Source organism: Calypte anna, chromosome 10 (genome assembly GCF_003957555.1).
Source record: "Calypte anna isolate BGI_N300 chromosome 10, bCalAnn1_v1.p, whole genome shotgun sequence".
NCBI classification, from domain to species: Eukaryota; Metazoa; Chordata; class Aves; order Apodiformes; family Trochilidae; genus Calypte; species Calypte anna.
The window spans coordinates 13,688,955-13,711,107 of NC_044256.1; the positions used below are offsets into that span (position 1 = coordinate 13,688,955).

Consider the following 22,153-nt stretch of genomic DNA (forward strand, 5'->3'; position numbering starts at 1 on the left):
TTATATATCAGTCCCTGAAGCAGTTGTACCTCCAACAAGCAAACCAATCCCTGATAGGCACACTGTTCCCCCTCTCTTGGCAAACAGCTTTCCTGCAACATAGTGCTTCCAGGAAGCAAATTCCATTCAATACCATCTAGCCCTGCAGAGCCTTAAAGCCATGTAACAAACTTCAGCATTGCCCTGCCTGGTTTCAGGATGACCTCACACCATCTTCAGAGCTCACTGCTTCCTCTGCATTCACCAGACAAAGCAGGGTGACTTTCCCAGTCCCCTGCCAGGCACAGGGATTGCTGCCCTAAAGGACAAATGCAGCACTTCCAAGATAATGCACAATTTTAGCTCCTTGCAGGAGATATCTCGGGCACCAAACCACAGCTCCTGCTGTCTTTGTGGGATTAGAAGGCAAGCACATGTTTCACAGGCAACAAAGTCAGTACTGAGGCAGTGACTCATTTTGGTAGCCTTTGAACTGTCATCTCCACTTACACCATCATGCTTTACCTCTCAAGGAAGTTTCACCAGCCAGTCCTCTCTGACTCACTTCAAGTCTGCAGAAAAGGACAATGACATTAGTCCATCAGCATCTGCTAACCCAGCAGTGGCCAGGAACAGACACACCAAGCCAGGATCTACAAAGAGGGAAAAAATCAAATTCCTCTCCTTCTCTCTTCCCAGCTAAATTATCTTTCCCCTCCTTTGTACTCTTTTATCATTTGTCAAGTATTGCTAAGTAAATTATTCAATCCAGAGCTAATCTGCCTGTTATTTTCCCACTAAGGTGTGGCAAACTGGATGCAACTGACAGAAGGATGCAGTTAGCAGCAGGACAAGATACACAGCAGGAGAACACAACTTATTTTGTACCCATTCACTTCCAGCATCCTTCTTCCTGCAGCCCAAATCCCTTGCTCATCACTTGGGCTAAAGACAGATTTCTGATTAAATGACACAATGAAAATTCACACCAGTTTATTCTACAAGAAAGCTGTAGGAAAGTGACAACTCTCTTTAACTGGCAGAACTGCAGGACTCAGCTGCCACATGCCCAAGTGCCAGAAAGACTGCGCTAGGCTTTGAATAGCTGAAGAGATGCTGCAGTTGAGGCTAAAAAACAATTTCAGGCTTTTAGACATATGACTTCCACTGTCATATGCTTGCATCCAGTCTCCTACCAACATAAGACAGCTCCAGTCCAACACCAAATATAAGGTCATTGTTAAAAAGTATATTGTACAGATGGGATAATACCAAGTTTCCCACACTGTTCTGGCTCCAAACTTCAGCTGAGCAGCCTTTTCCGTGAGTAAGTCCTGCTAAGGGGACGCTTCCTGGAAGCCACAACATAGAATGGAGACATCTCCTGATTGGCAGGAATTTGGAAGGCATCAGATTCCTCTTCTACAAAACAGAAAGAAAAAAATTAAAGCCACAGTTTGATAAAGTTTACTGATGACTCCAAGATGCCAAATAACAACTGGAAACAACAAGACCAGCAAGCTGTGCTCCCTACACTAAGCTGCTTTCTTCATTGCTACCTCCTCTCCTTTCCAAACTTCCCAGCTTATGCCCAGTTTCTTGGAAGTTTGTGAGATGGAGACACTGAATGCAGAAGTGGCAGACACAGACCAGGCTTCCTGCACAAAGACCAATCTCCAGCACAGTAATGCTTTTGCTCTCATCTGCTCAAGCCCAGCCTTTCTGTCCAGCTCAGGTGGTTACCTGGGACATGTTTCCTCCGAGATGGTGGTGTCTGTCCCTGGCACAGCAGTGGAGACTGGGTCAGTGCTAGAAGGCTGCTAGCAGACAGCACACTCTTCACTGGTGGAGTTGAACCTGGAGAAGCACAGTGAAATGCTGCAGCAAACTAACAACTCAAGAGTACCTTCAGGTTAAGTCTCATACACAGATTTTTTTCTGCCTCAGAAGTTGCATGAGTACAAGTGATACTTTATCTGAAACATCTAGGCTGGCACAGTGGTTTTCTGGCATCGAGAAAGGTAAGGGGCAGCCTGGAATTATCTCTTAGATCACCCAATTACCTTAGATGGTTTAGTGGAAAAGTATTTCATTTGTTCTAAACATAGCTTTTTGGACAACTTGAGTGCACTGCAACAAAACTATTATAACCATGTAAATACAAGGTCTGTAGGTACAGAAAGTCTCTCACAGGACTAAGGCTAAACACTGCTCTCTTTTGTCCTGAATACAAACATTGCTTTAAGTCTGCCTGTTTTTCCTGCATGCAGTGACTATAGAAAAACATTTGCCACAGTTGACTGAATTCAACAGTCAACAGGCCCATAGTCAGATAGAACTGAAGCACCAGTAAATGCCAAAAGCCAGAGGAATAACTCCAGTCTGTACTGAGCAGCCAAACTTTAAACTTATGACAATTACCTTCAGTGCTGGATGCTGGGCAGAAGCAACTAGCAGCATTAAGAACCCAAATAAATCACCAGGTCTAATTTCAACATATATTGCAATAGAAAAGCTATTGCTCCCTTCAAGTCATAGTTTGCATTACGCTCTGTGCATTCTAGTTACCTTACACCACCTTTATTCACTTTTGAGTCCTCACTGTTTACAAGGTAGTAGTTGTAGAGTTGTAGAGAGAGAGAGTTGTAGAGAGAGAGAGTTGTAGAGAGAGAGAGTTGTAGAGAGAGAGAGTTGTAGAGAGAGAGAGTTGTAGAGAGAGAGAGTTGTAGAGAGAGAGAGTTGTAGAGAGAGAGAGTTGTAGAGAGAGAGAGTTGTAGAGAGAGAGAGTTGTAGAGAGAGAGAGTTGTAGAGAGAGAGAGTTGTAGAGAGAGAGTTGTAGAGAGAGAGAGTTGTAGAGAGAGAGAGTTGTAGAGAGAGAGAGTTGTAGAGAGAGAGAGGTTGTAGAGGAGAGAGTTGTAGAGAGAGAGAGTTGTAGAGAGAGAGAGTTGTAGAGAGAGAGAGTTGTAGAGAGAGAGAGTTGTAGAGAGAGAGAGTTGTAGAGAGAGAGAGTTGTAGAGAGAGAGAGTTGTAGAGAGAGAGAGTTGTAGAGAGAGAGAGTTGTAGAGAGAGAGAGTTGTAGAGAGAGAGAGTTGTAGAGAGAGAGAGTTACACCCAAGTTCTCAAACTTTCATTTTAACTCCTCCAGCCTTCTGCTCTTACATATTTCTCTGCTTTTCCACCCTTGTTTGATACTCCATTGATGAACTCCTCAGATCTAATCTATCTCTCCACATAATTAACTCCATGTAATTTACAGCCTACTCTCCCTCAACCTCATTCTCCCTCAGATAATCAGACAGAAAAGTTTTTTTCTTGTTTTTGTCTACCCCACATTTTTAACCATCTCAATTTCAAATGGAGTGTCATTCATGCCACTTAATTACCTGACAAAAGGAAGAAATCATCATCCCCTACACAACTATGCTGCTCAGGAGGGATGAGCACACGTGCTTCTGCTTTCTCAGGAGGTACAGAGTCTGTCCTTGATTTGCTTCTGTTGTCCTCATCTGCAGAAAAGGCAGTGGGATCAAAGTTGGATCTATCAGTGCAAAACCTCTTGGGATCACAATCCTCCTCACTTGCTGGTGACAGATGGGTAAAGACTCTCTTCCGAGATTTCAGGCCAAAAGCTCCAATGGCAGAGTCCTCATCAGCCCTGGGCTCAGAGTCACTAGGAGATGCCTGATCCTGGAGCCTGTAAATCCCCTCCAGTTCAAATTCCCCAAGAGTATTGGTTACTTTGCTGCTGCAATGTTCCAAGATGTTCCCCTCTCCTTCTCTGCCTGCTGACATTCTCTTCTGCTCCTCAGCATTCTTCTCTCCCTGGCCACAGCTGGCTTTAGCAGTGCTGCCTGCTGCTCTCTTTTTCCGAGGCCAATCATTGATAGCATCAGGGGTAGTCTTCCCCTTCTGCTTTGGAGATGGTGTCCAGGGAACTCCTGCTTCTAAGGGGGATGGGGAGGTGGTGCTAGAGGCACAGCTTGCTGGGGTGTATGACTGACATATGTAGGTCTGTCCTCCACCTTTCCCAGGTGTACTGAGGAAAGAGCGAAAGCAGGATGGTGACACGCAGGCAGCTGCTGGCTTCCCTGGGTGCTTGCTGCACCAGGTGACAGCAACCTCACCAAAGGGGCTTTCTCCTCCCTTGGGTTTGCTGGCACTTGCTTCAGGATGAACTTCCAATGATGAGCAAGAACCAACTTTCTTAATGCGAAGTTTGGGCAGGCCCGAGGCTTGCATTTCAAGTTCCACTTCGTAAGTTGGTGGGCTGCCAGCAGGTGGTTTGCAATGACTTTTAGGAGTAGAGAACTTGGATACAAGTTGAGGATTTCCCATCCGTGCTGCAGCCTCCCTCTGCTGCCTGTCTGCAGTGCAGCGTAAAGAATAAGCAGGAGGAGACTTTGGTACAGGAGGCAAAGTATTGGGAGCAAATCTGGAGTGCCTCTTAAGACTTGGAGCTTTCAGTCCCATACATTCTTCTCTCAGTAGGGTTCTTGGTTCTAAGTCATCAGTAACTTTCTGAGAACCACTTAGGAAGGACTCAGAGGTGGAGTTTGCAATGGAGTTCCCTTTCTTAACCAACTGTTCACACTCTCCCTCAACATTCTGTGTATGTACCTGCCATCTAGCAGAAGACTTTGGAGACAAATGTTTTTCTAAGTTTTCCAAGTCCTCTTTTGGAAAAGACTTTTGAGACACTACATCCATCTGTTTAAATTCCTCTGACATAAGGGTATTTTCAATAACGTGGGACTGACAAAGCTGGAGGCTTTGTACAGAAGAGTTACCACCATTATCAAAACTGTCCTTATTTTTAGATGGTGTTGTACATGCAGGTGTGAGGTTCTCTCCTTCAGAATTTGGTTCACATTTGACCTGCTTGGATGTGTGAAGTGGGGACCTCAGTGAAGTGCCAGCAATACCTGGAGATTTTTCAAAAGATGGTTTAGATGCACTAAGTTCCCAGTCAGACTCCCTAGCCTGTGTGTGGGAAGGAGAGCAGATTGCCACAGTGTTCACAGAACTTTCATGGAGAGGAGAACGGAAGAGAGGCTCTAACCTCACAGTGAGCTGCCGTATGTCTGCACTCAGAGGGATGGTACATAATTTTGAAGCTGGATCATCAGGTTTCCTGGGAGTACTCTTGGTTGCTTGAGATAACAGATCTGACTGCAACTGAATTTCCTTTGTGAGGATCTGCCTCCCAGTACTAATTGGAGATGCCAATTTTGAGAGGTATCTCATGGAACGTCTTGGAGTTTGCAGTTCTGTAAAACATCTTTCCTGGACAGCAGGAGTAGGAGAAGCAGCTGGATTTGAACCTGTCAGAGGTGATGAGGCACTGAGCACTGCAAAACCTTCCTGTTCTGGTATTTGTAAGTCAGCCTTTTTGCAGGGAGGGGAAAATCTTTCTGCCGGAGAACAATCCTTAGAAGCTCCTTGCAGTAACTGAACCTGCTTGCTTTCAGTTAACACAGATGGTGACTTGACCCTTTGTACAGAATCAGAAAAGTATTTTCTCAAACACTTAGCTGCAGTCTGCTTAGCAGCTGGACTTTTGCCAGGAGTCTTCTCCAGCTTCCGTGGTGTCCTGGAGAGAATACGAGGTGATCTCCTTGGTAGCTTACCAGCAGAATTTGGTGACTTCAGGACAAATTTATGAGGTGTTTTTCTAGGAGTCTGCAGGGGAAAAAAACATAGTCATGCTTGTCCTATTCCAGCAGTATTATCTCCCTGTTTGATACTTCAAGATGTAAAAAACAAAAAGCATTTGAATAGACTTAACCACTAAATTTAAAGATATGTAGCTCTCTAAACATGACTAGAAAAAGGAGATGGGAAGAAAGGGAGAGGTTAAGGGTTTCTACCTGGCAGGCAGTCAGCTCCTCTGAGTTGAAGGCATCTGTTCTTGTTCTCCTCCTTCCAGGTGAATGCTTTACTGCAGAGCTACACAAGTCAATGACTGCACCAAAGAAAAACCTCTTGGGAGTCTGGACCTTGGGGTTCTCTGAATGCTGCTTAATGCCTAAAAAGTGAAACAGTACAATTCAACTAACAGCAAGTAACCTGCCACAATTATCTCAATCACTTCTATGCACAAATAGTGTACAAAGCTTATAGACCTGGCATGTTCTTGTCCAGCTAAATAAAGCTTCACCAGAATTCCTGTTATTTCCCAATATGAAACTAATATTCATCTGTAGAAAGTCCTCTAGCAGGAAAAAGAAAAAGAAAATAGCTCAGCTTCTTATTCTATTTATACCTTGTAGCTTGAAGTTCTGGTTCATGACTAAGGATTCTAGTAAGCATACTATGAAGAATTAAATGTCACCATTTATAGCTGATAAGCCTACTGAGAAAGCCAGCAAAAGATCCCATCAGTCACTACTTAAATGCTGCCACAGAGTAGACTGAAAGTAGCTTCAGGATTTGTCCTATATTTTAGAGGGATTTTACTGCATTGAAGGAATACAGACTGACAATCAGTGGTATTCTGTGTAGATGGGCCTGACTGGTTTCTTAAGTTAGCATTCATCATAGAAATAGCTGCCTTACCATCCTCCAAATTCAGATTCCCAATTCAAAAGTAATTACTGGGGATGAATTTCTGTCTACAGAAGACACCATGTGATAGCCCTTTGCTTCTTACAGTCTCTTGTAGAGACAAATCAAATCAAACTTAAGAGCCATCCATACCAGCTTTTCAGATCAGCAGTATCAGCCTGCTGAAATTCCATTCAGTACCTTCTACATCCTGCAGTGTAGAGCTCTCAGCTTCTTGTCCCTGATGGGCTCGTTGTGAAACTTGTGAGCTGGGCTGTGTGGTGGAATAGAAAACACCAGAGTTGGTCCTATTCAAAGACAGCTGCTTGATGCGTGGACTTCTTCTCAAACCTGCTTCTGAAAAGGTAAGGATATTGGAGATTGAGCCTCCTTTCTCCCTCAACAATAGGGACATTCAGTACAAAAGTAACTAGATTGAGGCATGTTCATCTTACAAGCTATAAAAAAGTACTTACCATTCATAGCCTTCTCTGGAGACTCTTCCACAACACCATTGTCACAGCCTGGATCAGAAGACCTTGAGAAACAAGCAACATTTTGGACTTAGCAGATTTCTGACATTTACAAAATTGGAACTTGCAATAAAGACTGAAAAGCAATACTCTATTCTGCAACAATATACTGCTTTGTGGGCTACTCTAAGTGAGCAATTAAATAAGCATTTTGCCTCCTGTTTAGATTGAGTATGGGTAACTGTCTAGTTCTGGTACTGATAGCTGTTTTACATAGAAATAATTGTTAAATTTCAGCCTGGACTCCACAAATGACAGTGCAGGCCTTTAAAGATAACTTTGCTGCAGGAATTAAAGCACCCTGACTTACACTATGAAAGAAGCAGCATTTCTCCCCTTTGAGACAACAGAATTGAGGCACCACAGGTTCTCTTGCTGATGCAAGTGAAGATGACACTTCAAGCACAAAGACAACACCTGGTTCTTGTGCTCTCAGCCATTAATTAAATATCCAGTACCTACTGAAGAAATGCAGGAATAAGTTTACTCACCGGCCTTTGATCTGTTTGTGCAGTAGTCTCCTGGATACCTGCTTATGTAGTGGTGTTTCTGCAACTCTCCTGGTCAGTAACTTGTGATGATCTAAAAATCAAGTATGAGCTGTTAAACTGGACAACTATAAAGCAGTTATGACAAATTAATAGCTTTGCTCTAGCATCTGTTTGACAGCCAATATGGAATCATTCTGCACTCAGAAGCCATCATATATTTCAGAGTCCAGTCTCTACACTCCCTTCTCATGTCCTCAGTATTAATAGCACTGTCAGACAATTAACCTAGCAAGATAACATTTATTCTTCATCCTTCAACACAGCATTTTTAACACCTTTCTTTGAGGTGCAGAGTTTTCAGTAAAACAGGTTTGTTTCAATATCATCCTGTCCATTACCCAAACATTAGAGCACTAAGATATTTTCTCTTTTAAAAACATAGTTATTTAGAAGGTTCATAGAACTGAGGACTCAAGAAGAGGAATTTTATCAAAAGCTCTTCTGCAGCCCTTCCTACATGTGCAAGCCATGTCCTACCTTTAGTGCCTTCATCAGTGCATTTGTATCGTAGGCCTTCCACAGCAGACACTGACTGGCTTCTGGGCATCTTCTTCATGGACCTTTTTGATGGTGAACGTATTTCTTCATTGAAGAGGTTCCTCCTTACCTTTGTAACTTCTGTAAGGCAAGACAGAGCAAGAAGTAATTGGATTAAAAGAAGGGGGGGGCATTGTAGAGAAAAATAATTTTGTCAGGCCGCTGGGGATAGGAACATCACACATCAGTGCAGAAAAACAACCTTTGGGAGGCCAAAAAGCATTGAAAAACTGTTTTTCTGCATCTGGAACGTGTCCTCCCCTAAATCCGTTCTGGGTTTCTCTTACAAATTTGCATTATTCCAGCAATAATCAAGCAGATGCCATAGCAGAAAAAGCAGACGGTGTCCCACATGAAGTAACGTGAGCTACAAAATCTCAACTGAAGCACATGTGTGCTCAGAGAATGCAGTGGGATTGAATTTTATTGCATATTTTGCAGAGATATCCTGTTTTCAGATATAAAAAGTAAGTCCTGTCCTCACTGGTCTTTTTTTCTTTTTTTTTAAGACAGAAAAGATGGAAATAACTGCAAGATTCAAGGAAAAATTGAAAGACTTCCTTTGCAGGAGAAGTGATGTAGGTTTTTTGCATGTGAACACATACAGAATACAGAGATTATTTTTTCCTCAGAGTTTTTGCAGAGTTCAGCAAACGCTTGCTTCAGATTTCCATCATGCTTCAGCATAAATAGAATCACAGCTCATTAAAATGTACAGAGAGAACACGTGCTGAAGACGCACCTTTCCACGGAAAAGCTAGAAGTCAATATACCTTGCACTGCTTCTTTCTGCAACAAAGGCATTGGTTGGGACTTCTCAGAGGCCAGGTAAGAATGAGAGTTCTGAAACAAACAAACAATTAGCCTCACAGGCAGTTTAATGTTATGTTTAACTAATGAAGCTTGGAGCCACTCATTTTATCATATTCCCCTTCAAAATGATTTTGTCCACCATACAGCTGATATGGGGCATACCTGCTACCTGAATACAGAGCAAGAGTTTTTGCATTTATGTGACACTTCAAAACACTGCTACAGCCCCTGCAGAAGCAACATCCACTCACAGAACTCTGTTGAAAGAGTTTTACCTTTCTGACAGGATTCTTGGCTATCTTGGGAATCTCAATCTGACGCAAGTTCTGCGGTGCTTCTGTCATGCTCCTGTGTCTGGCCAACACGTTACTCCTTTAGGAAGTACACAAAGGTTAAGTTAAAATAAGAAAAGAAGTGTAGGTATCAGCCTAGTGACAATCAGACTGGGGTTTGACTGCAGAGATAGAAAGTCTTCAATTAAATTCAGATTGCAAATTCTTTCCACTGGTACCTAACTTAGGTTACAACATTCAAAGATGATCTGCAATATAAACATCTATACCTAAGGCTGGTATGAAAACTGATTTCACAATCTGCCAAAACACACACAGGACCCTCCCCAACATAGATTTCTACAGTAAAGGCCAGTTTTAACTTTAACACAATAGTGTCACCTATGCAGTGTAGAACATCTTCCTCTCTTGGACTCTGCTTGTGCATAAGATACACAGAGAATCACAATTACACACCCATGTAGTTAACAATAAGCTAAAATGAAAAATGGGAACCCTTAGCATTTCTCTCAGGCTTGAAGAGCTATCTGCAGGTGTCAGCATGCCCTAGCCAGCTAACCAACAACAGAAACAAAGATGACTGAGATGTAGATGTAGTTTAGCTAACTCCTCAGCCCCAGCCCAGGCAGCAACAAGCTGCCTCACCTCCTGTTTTAAATCCCTACCTTCTCTTTTTGGCAGATCGTGTGCGGAGCTCCTCCAGCTGATCACTCTCAGTGCGCAGGCAAACAGCACTGGGAGTGAAGGCAGATGGCAAAGACAAGGGGACACCTGGAGATTTGCTATCCAGAGTCACAGAGTCATCACTGCAGAAATCTGAAGGCAGAACAGATGCCAGCTTCGGGGGTATTTGTGTACCAAGACTGTAGTAAATATCTCCAAGGGTCTTAGGTATAGAATTCATATACCTAGAGCATCAGAGAGAACCCACATTAAATATTATCCCCCAACAAAACTGTCAAAGTTTCAATCCCAAGGTTTAAGCAACGTTTTTGTTCTTAAATGCCAATTAAAAAACAAACAAATGAAAACCAATCGAGCTCTCATTAATTTACTTATCAGCTTCTTTTTCTTTAATCAAGTGTAACAAGCCGAATGTAAAGATGCTGTAAATGAAAGCTGCAGATTGCCATTTACTCAAAGAAGATACCCAACAAAACCAATCCCCAGTAACATTTAAGTAATCTTGAAGAACTTACAATTCTAATAGTTCCTCTAGAAATTTTGTAAGATACCCTGGGTCTTCAGTCAGACATAGAATGCGCAGCATGTCTGTCACCTGGAAGAGAAAGTCAGATGGGAAAGTGGATTGAAAGGTTTGACAGTTGCATTATTTTTTTTAGCAAGGAATGTAACATGGTTACAGTAAAATTAGGGGAAAACTCAGGCTCCAGGTCTGCATTTCCAGTGCCATCTAGTTCGGTCTGTCATTTACTTACCTCTTCTAACAGCTGCTCCATTTCATCAGTGTTGCTTTGCAGTGAAGGGCACTGAAGACACAACTCAAGGCGCAAAAATACCTGAAGTTGGCACCTAAGAAAACAAACAGTCATTCACCACCTATTTTTCCGGTGGAAACAGTGTATTTACTGCAAAAGGTATGCTCAAAAAAGCCATGAGAGGGGAAGTGGCTCCTTCTGACAGCATAAATTTGTTTGCATTTCATTTTGGTGGCAGGGGAGATGGCTCATTTCAGATACAGACTGTAATGCTTATCATACAGCATATGTATATTTGCACTTAAGTTTTTAAGTGTGACCAGACATGATCTTTGGAATATTTACTCCACGTAAATACTTTTTACTTGTGCAAAAAAGACACCATACTCCACAGTATCCCAGAAACTGAAGTAGATAGAGCATCTCATACTCTCTGACTTTAGTCTCCTTCTGTGAGCCATGCTGCTGCCGGAGCATTTTGCTGGTTTTCAGAAGATGGTTTCTAACTCGTTCCATACAGGCTACCTGCAGACACATAATTACAGCAAAAACTTCAAGTTAGTTCCCTGTCTGCAAGACATGGTTTTGCCCACCCTCCTCTTTCTTGACCCATTATTTTAGGAACAGCAATTTTTTTTCTTCTTCTCCTTCCAGGAAAGGAATTCTCTTTCTTTCAATAGCAAAGTCACAATGACAAGAGACATAAAACAACTTATAGCCTGTTGTGACAGAGGTTACTTGCAGCTTCAGGCCTTCTTCAGGAACCATGAATTTGTCTTTCACAGTATTTTTTTATTATTACAAGTTTAACAATTTTGGTTATAATCTTTAATGCTATTTATAGACTTAAAGAAATACACTAAACTATTTCTCTTTCCTGGAAAAGTAGTAGGTCTAGACTTATCAAGTAAAGAATAACCAGAAGATGTAGCAGGAAGAGCCTTTCTTGCTCCTGAGGCTCAATGAGCTGCTGGCCTCTCCATTGCCTCGCACGAGAGCGAGCTTCCTCCTTGTGGGTGTGTGTCCCACCTTTATTGGCCCCCTGATAATAGGGGGCCTGCCCTAACCAGGCACAGGTGGACTCACACCCACTCTTTGGCAACTCGAGGCACCTGGTTGACAATGTTTCTCTACAAGAAGATGCACCTTTTCTAAAATACAGTTTCCAAGCATGTGGTTTTTTAAATACTGACTTCAAATAAGTGAAATTAGATTTCAGTGCAAGATCAATGCAAGGGAAAAAGATACCTGTTGCAATCTTTAGCAGAAAGTGAAAACTGGTAACTAAACTGAACTGGATTTTCCTGCAGACTTTACAACTACCTGTAGTTTTGCTTCACTAAGCTAGTAGCTGTAGTTTTAACTACACATAACTGCATAAAAACTTCAGGAAAAGTAGCCTGAAGTAGCAAAACACTTATTTCCAGATCAGTAACAACTCCCCCATATGTTCTTACCTACCTCTCTTTCTTTAGCATCTTGTACTTTCAAGAAACTTTTGATGGCCATGATCATATGCTGGGCACATGCAGATGAAAGAACTCCCTCAGCAACAGCCTGCTGGTAGGTTGCCATTAAATGGGACTGCAGTTCCTCCTCAGTTTTGAGGTCTGTAAGGGAATTGGCCTGTTACATTTATATACATATATTACAGAAAATTGAAGAAGGGTGGAAAAAAAAATAAAGCTGAAGATACAGAAATCCAAACACTGCTCTGCTCCCCAGCACCTAATACTTCATTACTATCTTGCCCTCTTTATTCCATAAAAATCCCACATAACCTCCCACAAATATCAGGACAACTGAACACGTACCTAGTGAGATTTTCAGTGCCTTTTCCTTTTCTTCTACCTTTTCATCCAATCTTTTTGCTGAAAGCTTCTGTGGAACCTTCTCATTCACTGTTGGTGGCACATCATCAGGTTGAAACTTCTGAGCTTTTACATTCAGCCTTGCTACATTGAGCATCTGCAAGGATCTGGACATGGTCTTCATCTTCTGCCTGACAGGAGTGCGGGGAACCCCCCCTGTAACACCACAAGGGATACATCACATCAGGGGATATGCAGCCCTGGTTAGGATACTCAAATGCAATGATTAAGCTCTTCTAGAAGCAAGTGTTTCATTTCTACAGATAAGAACAAAGTTGACAGGTTACAATATTTACTAGTAGCTGGAGTGATCCCTGTTTCAGCAGCTAGGCAAACTGCAGAGCTCTGCATGCTGCTCCCAAACAGTTTGTCAGTCACTGCACAGCTTCAGATTAAAAAGTTATTTGTACTAAAAAATCATGCTAATATTAAAATGTAAATGATGCTGTTTCTAAATAAAAAAAATCTAAAGCATGCCACTACCCAGGAGAGTACAGAACTCTTGGGTTCGTGTATTAGAAATGCATGCTGAGAAGTCTTTTTCTTCTTTAATGGATAATGGGCACATATAACCCAAACTATACATACGTCTTTTCTTGTTATTTCCTGGTCCAATTGCAGCAGATCCTTCACTGAATTTTCTCTGGTACAGTTCAGACAGACTCTCTGAGAGTTCCACTTGAGATTGGTCTGCGTCATCCTTCCCATTAGCACATGGAACCTGCAGGAGCCTATAGAAAACCATTCAACAGTTATAAAAAAATAAAAAACTAACTCTTTCAATGCCTGCTCCCCAGAAGTCTTCAGTAAGAGATACAAGAACTCAACCCATGCTCTTAGAAAAATAAATCACATCAAACTGGAGAGAAGCCTTGCCTGATGTACAATGCATCTGCCATCAACTCGTTTCACTCAGGCAGCTCTTTGAAGAAAGCAAACTCAATGCTTCCTACTAAATACCAACCATGATAACAAGACTGCTCTCTTCAGTACCTCACAGTGGTTCTTATCAAACCAGAAGATGAGTTGAAGTCTGACATTTCCTCAGTATCTTGGGTCATTTTTAAGACACCTGTCTTCTAAGACACACTCCCAAAACAGTCAAGAACTTAGTCCACACAAATCACTACTCAAGCAGGATGTTTCCCAGTTCCTCTTGTATATACACCAAGAAATAACAAAGCAAAAGCACACAGCAAACTGAGTAGATATAAAAAGTGTTAAGAGGAGTAACACTACAGCCATACTGCCCAAACAGGAAGCAGAAATACTTTATTATTACTCAAGAAATGTTTCAGAAAAAAATACCTGAATGACTCCATTAGATCTGAGCTTGCTCCACAGTCATTTGATGAAGGATACCATGCTTCAAGCAATGAGGGGTGCCAGCCCCCTGTGTGGGCCAGTTCCCGTTGGACCCACTCTGGCACAGGAGTTTCTTCTGCTGTGAACACACACCAAAGAATCAGAAGGAACAAAGCCTCAAAAGGTCCCAACCTCTCTCTAAACAGAAGGTTTCCAAATCTTTGCTCCTGAAGGGGCAGTTTAACAGTCAATATATCAGGTGGGGAGACTCATTCTAACACAAGAGGCAAGCTAAAACAGCCTCTTTGCAGCCACACCCACAGGATTCACTGGCCAGGGATGGCCTGCAGGACACATCAGGAAGCCTCAATCTCAAAACATGACACCAAGCACAAGTAGCTGCACTTGATCAACAAGCTAACAGAAACTGATGCTCTGTCAATAAAACTGGAACATTAGTGCAGATTTCTGCATCACATCACAAGGCCGAAGACACAGACGGCAAGACAAAACTAACAAACTGCAAAATTGAAAGTCCCCTTGCTGAGGAAGACTATATAGATATTCCCACCCCAAATCAGGTCTAGAGATAAACAGAAGATGGCAAGTTTTGCATTTCCTGACACCTACCCATGCTGGCCAGAGAATCATCCACCACTGTGTCAGTTCTACTCAACACACTGTACACAACAGCTGGGAGGTAAAGCCCCTGGTCTCGGGAAGAGTTCTCCACTACAGCTCCTCCAAGGCTGCACTGATGAGCTTCAGCCATCTTCTCAGTACCAAGCACAGTCAGAACTGCAGTGCTCCCAGAAAGTGGTGACAAAACAGCAGTGCAGGGGCACCAAGTTTTAGACAGAGACACCTCAGCAACCTACATTAAAGAAGATAAAAGTCTGCATTATGTAGAAATAGACACTCTACACACACATACTCTGAATTTAACTCCAAATAGGTGCAGCAAATACCCCTATTATTGCCTTCACACTGTGAAACACTGTCCCCCTTTTTGTCACAGACATTTCAGATATTAGTATAAGGCAAAGGAAGATGTACCACGTGCAGTTCTTCAGTCACTAGACTCGTTAACAGTTGATGGAACAGGGATCCATTGCATTGTGTCTGCGCAGCCCCTGGGCTCTGCAGTATCCAGCTCTCAGTGAGGAAGTGGCTGGCATAATTCAAGCTCCATCCCCTCAGGGTACCCTTCAGGAAGATACTGACTGGACAATGCAGTTGTCTTTGGCTCATGGCTAGTGGTTCCAGGATGACAGCACAGCTTTCCTGCTTCTCTCCTCCTGTGCAAGGAAGAAAAACCAATAAACCAACAGTCTTAAAACCAGTAAAATAGGTTTTCATCCAAATGAAGAAACAACTTCAATGCCAGAAAAACTAATCCAGAATTACACTAGGAATCAATCTACTCCAAGTGTATGGCAGAACTACTCTTCCCAAGCTCTCATGAAGGAGCTGTGTGCACAAAGGGATCACTCAAGAGAAGATGCACACTTCATGTTGCATTAAAGCTAATCTGCCTTCAATAGAAGGGAATTTTTATTGGTGTTCTTAGCTTAGCCAAACTGAAGCTGAGACAAAGCGTGTAGAGTAAAAAGGTGTACATCTATATAAGGTGTAAGCAGCAAAGAGATTTCAGGTGTCCAATCTTCTGGAAGCATGGAAGACTGGAGAGACTAAATCAGAAATACAAGCTAATAGCTCTTGTATCAGAGAAACCAGAGCACATACAGCACTTTGTAAAGGCTTAGGCTCTTGAATACCTGAAATTACTTCAGTTTCACATGTGCAACCCAAGGACCCTGCATGAGATTAGAGTTACTACTATGCACATCTATTACAATTTTAATTTTTTTTTATTACCAGGCAGAGTGAGAAATATCTTTCCTTCTTGCTGGGGGAACATTGCTTGAAACACAGAGGGCTTTGAGAGCAGGCAGTTCAAAGCTGCATCCAGTGGCAGGAGCATGGTCCAAGGCACAGCCTGAGGAACTGGTGAACTTGAGTCTCCAGGAAAGCCACAGGCAAGATCTGCCTTGTGGTGACTCAAACACTGCACTAAGGTTTCAGATGGCAAAATGGTGCCTCCCACCTGGCGGATCAGTTCAAACATTGTCCAGTACCCAACATGATCTGGGGATTCCATCAGCTGAAATAAAGTAACAGAGAGGTCTCACGTTAATGCTAGCAGTGCCTCCACCTGAAAAGTGATTGCATGCTTTTAGAAAAACTGATACAAGAAACACATACACAGCATCTTAGCACAGTGCTTTTATGCTACTAACTGTACCAGGAACACAGTAAAGAAAACACTACTCTCACTGAATCACGGGGTAGCCAGGTATTTGCAAGCATGCACGCAGACACCTGAGTAGTCAGACTGCTTATCTGCAGTTCTAACTCAAATCACAAGCTAACCCACCAAAAAAAGCTGCACAGCTACTCAACTGCTGACCTAACTTCATCTCCGAGGGGAGATGAACGGAGACTTCCTGAACAAGATAACGTGACAGCAACTGAGGACCTTTCCCTCCTACTCAAAGCCCACACCATACAACTCCTCTCCCCTCTCACACTGGAGGGCAGCCTGGAAGACGGCCCGCTGGTACCCAGCTGAAAGCCACGCGGTGTCACCTGGTTACCTGAGACCCCTCGGCAGTGTCCACCCAGAAGAGGGTGATCTTCTGGTCCGCAAGCAGCTCCTGGACACTCTTGGGCAGGAGTTTCTCTGCCAGCTCCTGGGCTGTGGGGGGCTGACGAGGGGAGGAAGGGGCATCACCGCCCGAGACGAATCGCCGCAGGTCCCTGCGCGAGTGGGGGCACGGGGAGAAAAGGAAGACGGCGTTCACAAAGCCCTCGGGGGGCGCCTGGCTCTCCAGGGGCTCGCTGGCAGCCGGCCCCGTCCTCCGGCTCCTGCGGAGCGGCTTGGCCGGGGAGGCGATCTCCGGGCGGTCCCACTGGAAGTCAAGGAGCGTCTCCTTGAGGCCGTTGTGGGTGAGGGCAGCCCGGGGCGCCGGGCCCGGCAGGACAGCGGCGGGGCCCCGAGCCCCGAACCTCTCCGCCAGCTCCTCCTCGAAGCGAGCCCAAGCGCGGGGTCCCGGCGGGCGGAACCCACCCCCCCGGCAGGCCCCGCCGCGGCCTCCGAGCGAGTCGAAGAACCTGAAGGCCCAGCGGAGGCGGGGGAGGCCGAAGCGGCAGCCCAGGTGGTTGAGGAGCCGCAGGGCCCCGCGCTGCAGCCGCGCCCGCCGACCCGGGCTGGCGGTGTCCAGCAGGAACACGACGCTGTGGGAACACGCCATGCCCGGAGCCCAGGGCCCGGCAGCCCCGCACTCCCGATCCCGCTCTCAGGGCCCGGCCGCCGCCGCCATGGCCGCGGACAAGCGCTGGCGCCCTGGCCCTGCGCGCTCCCATTGGCTGCCGCAGAGTGCCCGCCCCCCCGATCCTCGCTCCCCATTGGGCAAGGCGGCACCGGCGCGGGAGGTAGGAGGGCGGGGCGGCACCGACGGGACGAGCGCGGCTCTGTGCTGATTGGCCGAGGGCGGGGAGCGTCGGAATAGGCGCGGCATCCCATTGGCCAGGAACTGTGGCGACATCAGAGGGCGAAGCCGGAGCCCGATTGGCCGCCGCCGCCAATTTGAAATTTAAAGTAATCAGTGCGCCAGCAGCTGTGACGTCACTTCCTTCCTCTCTCTTCATTGGGCGTAGCGGGGGTGACGCAACAATGATGTCACCGCCGTGACCACGCCAGGCGGGTGAGGCTGATGCCCAGTGATGGGAAACGGGTGCGGGCTGAGCCCTGGGGACAGGGACAGGACCGAGGCAGCCACCTGCCCGGAGCCCCGGTGTCCTGGGGTGATGTCAGCCCCGTGCTTATCCTCTGACTTGAGCCTCCCCGGAGGACAGCGAGGCCAACCCCCTGCCCCAAAGGGTGAGAAGGGTCTGGGGCACCTGCCCAGGGTCTGACATCCAGGGAGATGCAAGACAAAGACCCTGGTTTGACCCTTTGATCCCCTTTCAGCAGCCACCTTGTACCTAAGCATTGTCTCCTGCAGGTCTTGGAGCACATCTCACCCTGTGGGCGCTGGCAGCCGGGGTGTGATCCAAGAGGGAAAGGATCCCTGTGTGGATTGTACGGGGAAGAGGAAGCCGGCAAGACCAGAGCCACCCGTACCTCCATGTCACCCTTCTCTCTGGAGCCTGAACACCCCAGCCTAAACCAGTGTCACCAGCAGCTGGGGCAGTTTATTTATAAAGCAACAAAGACAAGTGGACAATAAAGCACCCATTGGGGTTTGCTGGTGACTGTGAACACAAGTGGGTTTAACGAGCTGGAACAAGGGAGGGGCTGATCCACCTGGGTGAGCAGGAGAAACCTGGCACCAAGAGCAAGGGAAGGACAACAAGGTCTCCCCCGACAGCCTGTGGTCTTGGGGACACAGCCTGTGGGCCATTCCACATGTGTGGGGGTTGCTCTTGGCATCTCACACTGTTTGTCAATAAATCATTCACCTTTACAAGCCCTGAAGAGCCATCCCAGTCACGTTCCCACTGCCACTGCCCAGCCGCAGGCATCTGTCCCGGCAGCCCACCGAGGACACTTAGCAGAGTGTGACCAAAGCCTGCCTTATCACACTCCACCTGGGACCAGAAACAAACTCAGGGCACGGGCGAGTTTCCCAGAAAAGCCTGGGCAGTTCCCCATGCTGGAACTGCTGCCAGCTGCTCAAGTTCCTGCTTCCTTTCTGCCCAGTCCAGTGGATTTGCCCTTGAAGCCCATCCAGCTCTTGGGAAAGCCAGAGATGCTGGCTGAGCCCCGTGGTGATCTTCATGTTTCCCAGGGTGAGAGCCACAGTTGCTCACACCTCTACTTCTTGGGCTTTCCTACAGAAACATTTGCCCTCTCTGCCTCCTCCCCAAGGGCACAGACTTATGTCTCAAACAGAGCCCTTGGGTTCCATCTGGGCAATAATTTACTTGTTTATTAAAGCAGTTTCTTGGGAGGAAGGAGAGGGCACAAGAAAAATAATTTGTAAATTGGGCTCATGTTTGGTTGGCACTTTAATCCAAACAGTTGGGGTTTTTTAACTTAAAAAAGTAGTGCTTTATTTCAGCCTTTTACCAACATTTCTCTCTGAGTGATATTTAATGCTAAGGACTGAAAAACAGAGCTGAGAAAACCCAGACCTGAATGATGTTTGCAGGAGGGCAGAGGAGCACGTTGGGAGGGTTGGCTCTGCTTCTGGGATGTTAAAGTCCTCAGAGGTGGCTTTAGCCTGAGTGTAGCATGATAAGGGAGGTCACTGGTGCCTCATGAGGAGGCAAATTCCTTGGCTTCCTGTCGCAATGGAATAGGATTTGATCTGACCCCTCTAGGGTGAGGCTGCCCCAAGGCCTCCAGGTGAGAGGGAGGGATTTCTGTGTACTTTAGATTTTGTTTTCACATCTCTGAAGTACTTTTAGTGCTCGTAAAAGTGAGAAACTGGGAGAGACCCAGCTGGGACCAGTACTGTACTACCCTCACCCAGAGCCTTCCCAAGACAACTGAGACCTGACTGCTGCAAGCCTGGTTCCACATCTCTGGGGCAGAAGGACAAATGTACCTGCACTTTTCCCCCTACCATCATCCTGATCATTTTTTTTTTAAACCTTGCTGCTTTTATGGGTTCTAGGCATAAGATACCAAGTTCAGTGGAGGAGCAGGCAACCATTGGTTCCAGACTACACTGGGCTGGCTCCCACTGGCCTGGAGTTTCCAACTGGGTTTTTAAGCAGGTTGGTATTTGTGACTGGGTCATGGCGAAACCTGCTCCATGTGTCCTCCCGTGCAGTTAGGTGCCTGGTAGGCTGGACACAAAGGATTTGGCCTAACACACATAGGAAACACTCTGGGGGCCTGTGCTGGCACAGCCCCAACAACCTTTCCAGTGTCACCCTGGCCCCACAAAGGAGCCTGGAGAGAAGCTGGTCCTTTAATGGGCTCTCACAGTGCAGGCAGCCAGTGGAGCATGCCAGCTGAGATGGGACTGCAGTGGGAAAGTGCTGACCTGCAGGTTGATAAGGAAGGGCAGTGCAAAGCAGGGGAGCAAGGTGAGACTATCAGGGCAGCAGAGAAGCCATGAGCTTTTGTCCTCAATCTCCAGACAAGAGGAGAGGGGCTGGAGACAGCAGGTGGGACAGAGCTGCTGTCCCCTGGGCCAGCAAGGGCTTCACAAGCTGCTTTCCTGGGGACTGTGCCATTTCAGTGAGACCACAGATCAGCAAAGCTCAGCAGTTTAGTTTCTTCTGCTAAAGGATAATCACAGACCATACTGCTGGTGGCTACACTAACTTAGTTCCCCTGCATCATAAAATGCTCCTCTGTGCCTCTGTGTTTCCTCTCTCAAGGCTAAGAGCTGCTCTAGGGTAGGGCTGAAGACTGGTCACACCATGTAGCTGGCAGGAGAATATGCAGCTATCAACAGTGCTCCTAGCAATTAGGGTTCAGGTGGTGTTTAGGGATTTCATCTTCTTTCTACCTGGAGATCTTTCCTGGTGCAGACATCTGAGACTGCCCTCCAAAAACCGTGTGTAACAAGAGACCCAAAACCATAGTGGGTGGGCCCAGAGCAGCATCACTCCAGGGAGTGCCTGTCCTTAGGACAAGGGCAACATCCACTTGCTGCAGATGTCCCCACCAAGTGGCCCCAGCCCAGCCAAAGCTGGCTGAAGCTCTGCTCCTGCAGGGTGAGAGCTGCCGCTGCTCTGCTGCCTGCATGGGGCCCAAATGAGGTTGGAGAATGATTTTGTGTGGCCATCACTTTCTTCAAAACCATTCACAGCATTTTTCTGCCATCTGTCATTTGGAGAAGAAAGCAAACAAGAAGAAATGATAAACTCAAATTATTGCCTAATCAACACAGAAATCAGTGCTGCTTGCTCAGCCTGCAGGCCACAATTAGATGCCATCAGCAAATCTGGGCAGCTTCCTTGGGCTGCAGTTTTTCATCTCTTGAAGACTGACAGGCACCTTGGTGATCTACAGGCAGAGGAAGCAGCTGGGATCCATTTGAAGGACTTGCCTGGCTCTTTGGGGAAAGAGCACATGGTTTGAAACTCTAGGGGGAAAAGGAGCATTGTGTTTATGTTTTTTAATAAAAGGAAGCCCTGTACCAGAGGAGGGCACTCTGCAGCACTGGGGTCTCCAGCACCATCTCAGAGTACTGCCCTAGTTCATGCTGTCCCACCCCAGCTTGTCTTGCTGGGTAAATCACTGTGGGAAATGATGGGACATGTGTCACTTGAATGTCCTTATAGATATCTGGCATCCTTGGCAGGGCTATCACATGTCTGTGCTTGAGTGCATGATCCTGGCTTTTGGTCTGAAGCATACACCTTCCTCTTCCTTCTGGGATTGCCACACAGACTGCTTTTCCAAAAGCAAACAGCAGGACCTGTGCCCATTCTAGTGATGCAGGATGCTTTGGCAGCAATGTGGGGAGACCCACCACACATCTTCTGGTCCTCAGCCCATTTGTTCTTGGTCAAAGGGAGCAAGCTGCTCTGTTTAGGGATGGGCAGCCCTGGGCAGACCCCTGCTGCAGCAGGGCTGTGTCCCTCCATCTCCACACCTGGGAGTAAGGCTTGTGGGAGGAAACAGAGTTGCCCTGCATAGAGCCTTTCCCTCCTCACCTCCACCATGGCTCGCATGGTGCCCACTGACTGTAAGGATGCAGGCTGCAAAGTGAGGAGCAGGATGGTCTCACCCCAGGACAAAGGGCCCTCCTCGGGCTGCTGCTGAGAGACAGGAGGACAGCTGAGAGCTAAAGCAAGGGGAATCACCCTGCCTTCACCCTCAGTGAAATCTGGGGAAGGGTGGTTGCAGAGCTGGGGGTGTTGGCAAGGAGAGCACCCAACACAGAAGGAGGATGCCCAGGGGTGCAGAGTACCCAGAGGGGTGCAGATGCCCAGGGGTAGTCAGAGTACTTTTGCAAGGGGAAGGGAAAGGGTGCGGGGCTGGGCAGAGCAGGGGGCAGGACACACAGGCTCCACTCCCATCTCTCAGTGGCCTCCACATCCACTCTTCCCCGGGGAGGCAGGGCTCAGAGGTGCTCAGAGCAGCTGGGAGAAAAGGTGCTGAGCTCTGTCCCTCCTCCCAGAGATGAAGGAGGGTGAGAGAAGTGATCCTGCTTGAAACTCCAACTCTGAAACGTGATCCTGCTGAGGGCACCTCCCTGGGCTCTTCCTCACCCTCTCTGACCCGTGTATGTGGCCGGCCTTGGCTGGATGGTCTGCCAG

At 46.3% G+C, this 22,153-nt stretch overlaps 1 protein-coding gene across 1 annotated transcript; it reads right to left on the reverse strand.

Annotated features, from left to right (window-relative positions):
• Positions 1–1,092: 1,092 nt before the first annotated feature.
• On the reverse strand, positions 1,093–17,178 carry TICRR (TOPBP1 interacting checkpoint and replication regulator). The gene is made up of 22 exons (XM_030457431.1): positions 16,522–17,178; positions 15,743–16,028; positions 14,921–15,162; positions 14,495–14,738; positions 13,868–14,003; positions 13,148–13,290; positions 12,503–12,715; positions 12,150–12,298; positions 11,119–11,213; positions 10,689–10,782; positions 10,449–10,528; positions 9,915–10,157; positions 9,232–9,328; positions 8,917–8,986; positions 8,084–8,224; positions 7,547–7,637; positions 6,999–7,060; positions 6,724–6,879; positions 5,847–6,004; positions 3,363–5,658; positions 1,723–1,836; positions 1,093–1,401 (listed from the first exon to the last, which is right to left on the reverse strand). Exons 1-22 carry the CDS (start codon positions 17,176–17,178, stop codon positions 1,283–1,285), a joined length of 5,886 nt encoding a protein of 1,961 aa, XP_030313291.1. The 3' UTR covers positions 1,093–1,282.
• Between the last annotated feature and the right edge of the window lie 4,975 nt (positions 17,179–22,153).

Excerpts from the sequence above, each read along its gene's own strand:
- TICRR (XM_030457431.1), bottom strand. The coding sequence starts at position 17,178 with ATGGCGTGTTCCCACAGCGTCGTGTTCCTGCTGGACACCGCCAGCCCG. Across the intron at positions 7,638-8,083 it reads CACTGATGAAGGCACTAAAG|ATCATCACAAGTTACTGACC; the intron begins GTAGGACATGGC and ends CTTGATTTTTAG. Across the intron at positions 5,659-5,846 it reads AGGAGCTGACTGCCTGCCAG|ACTCCTAGAAAAACACCTCA; the intron begins GTAGAAACCCTT and ends TTTCCCCTGCAG.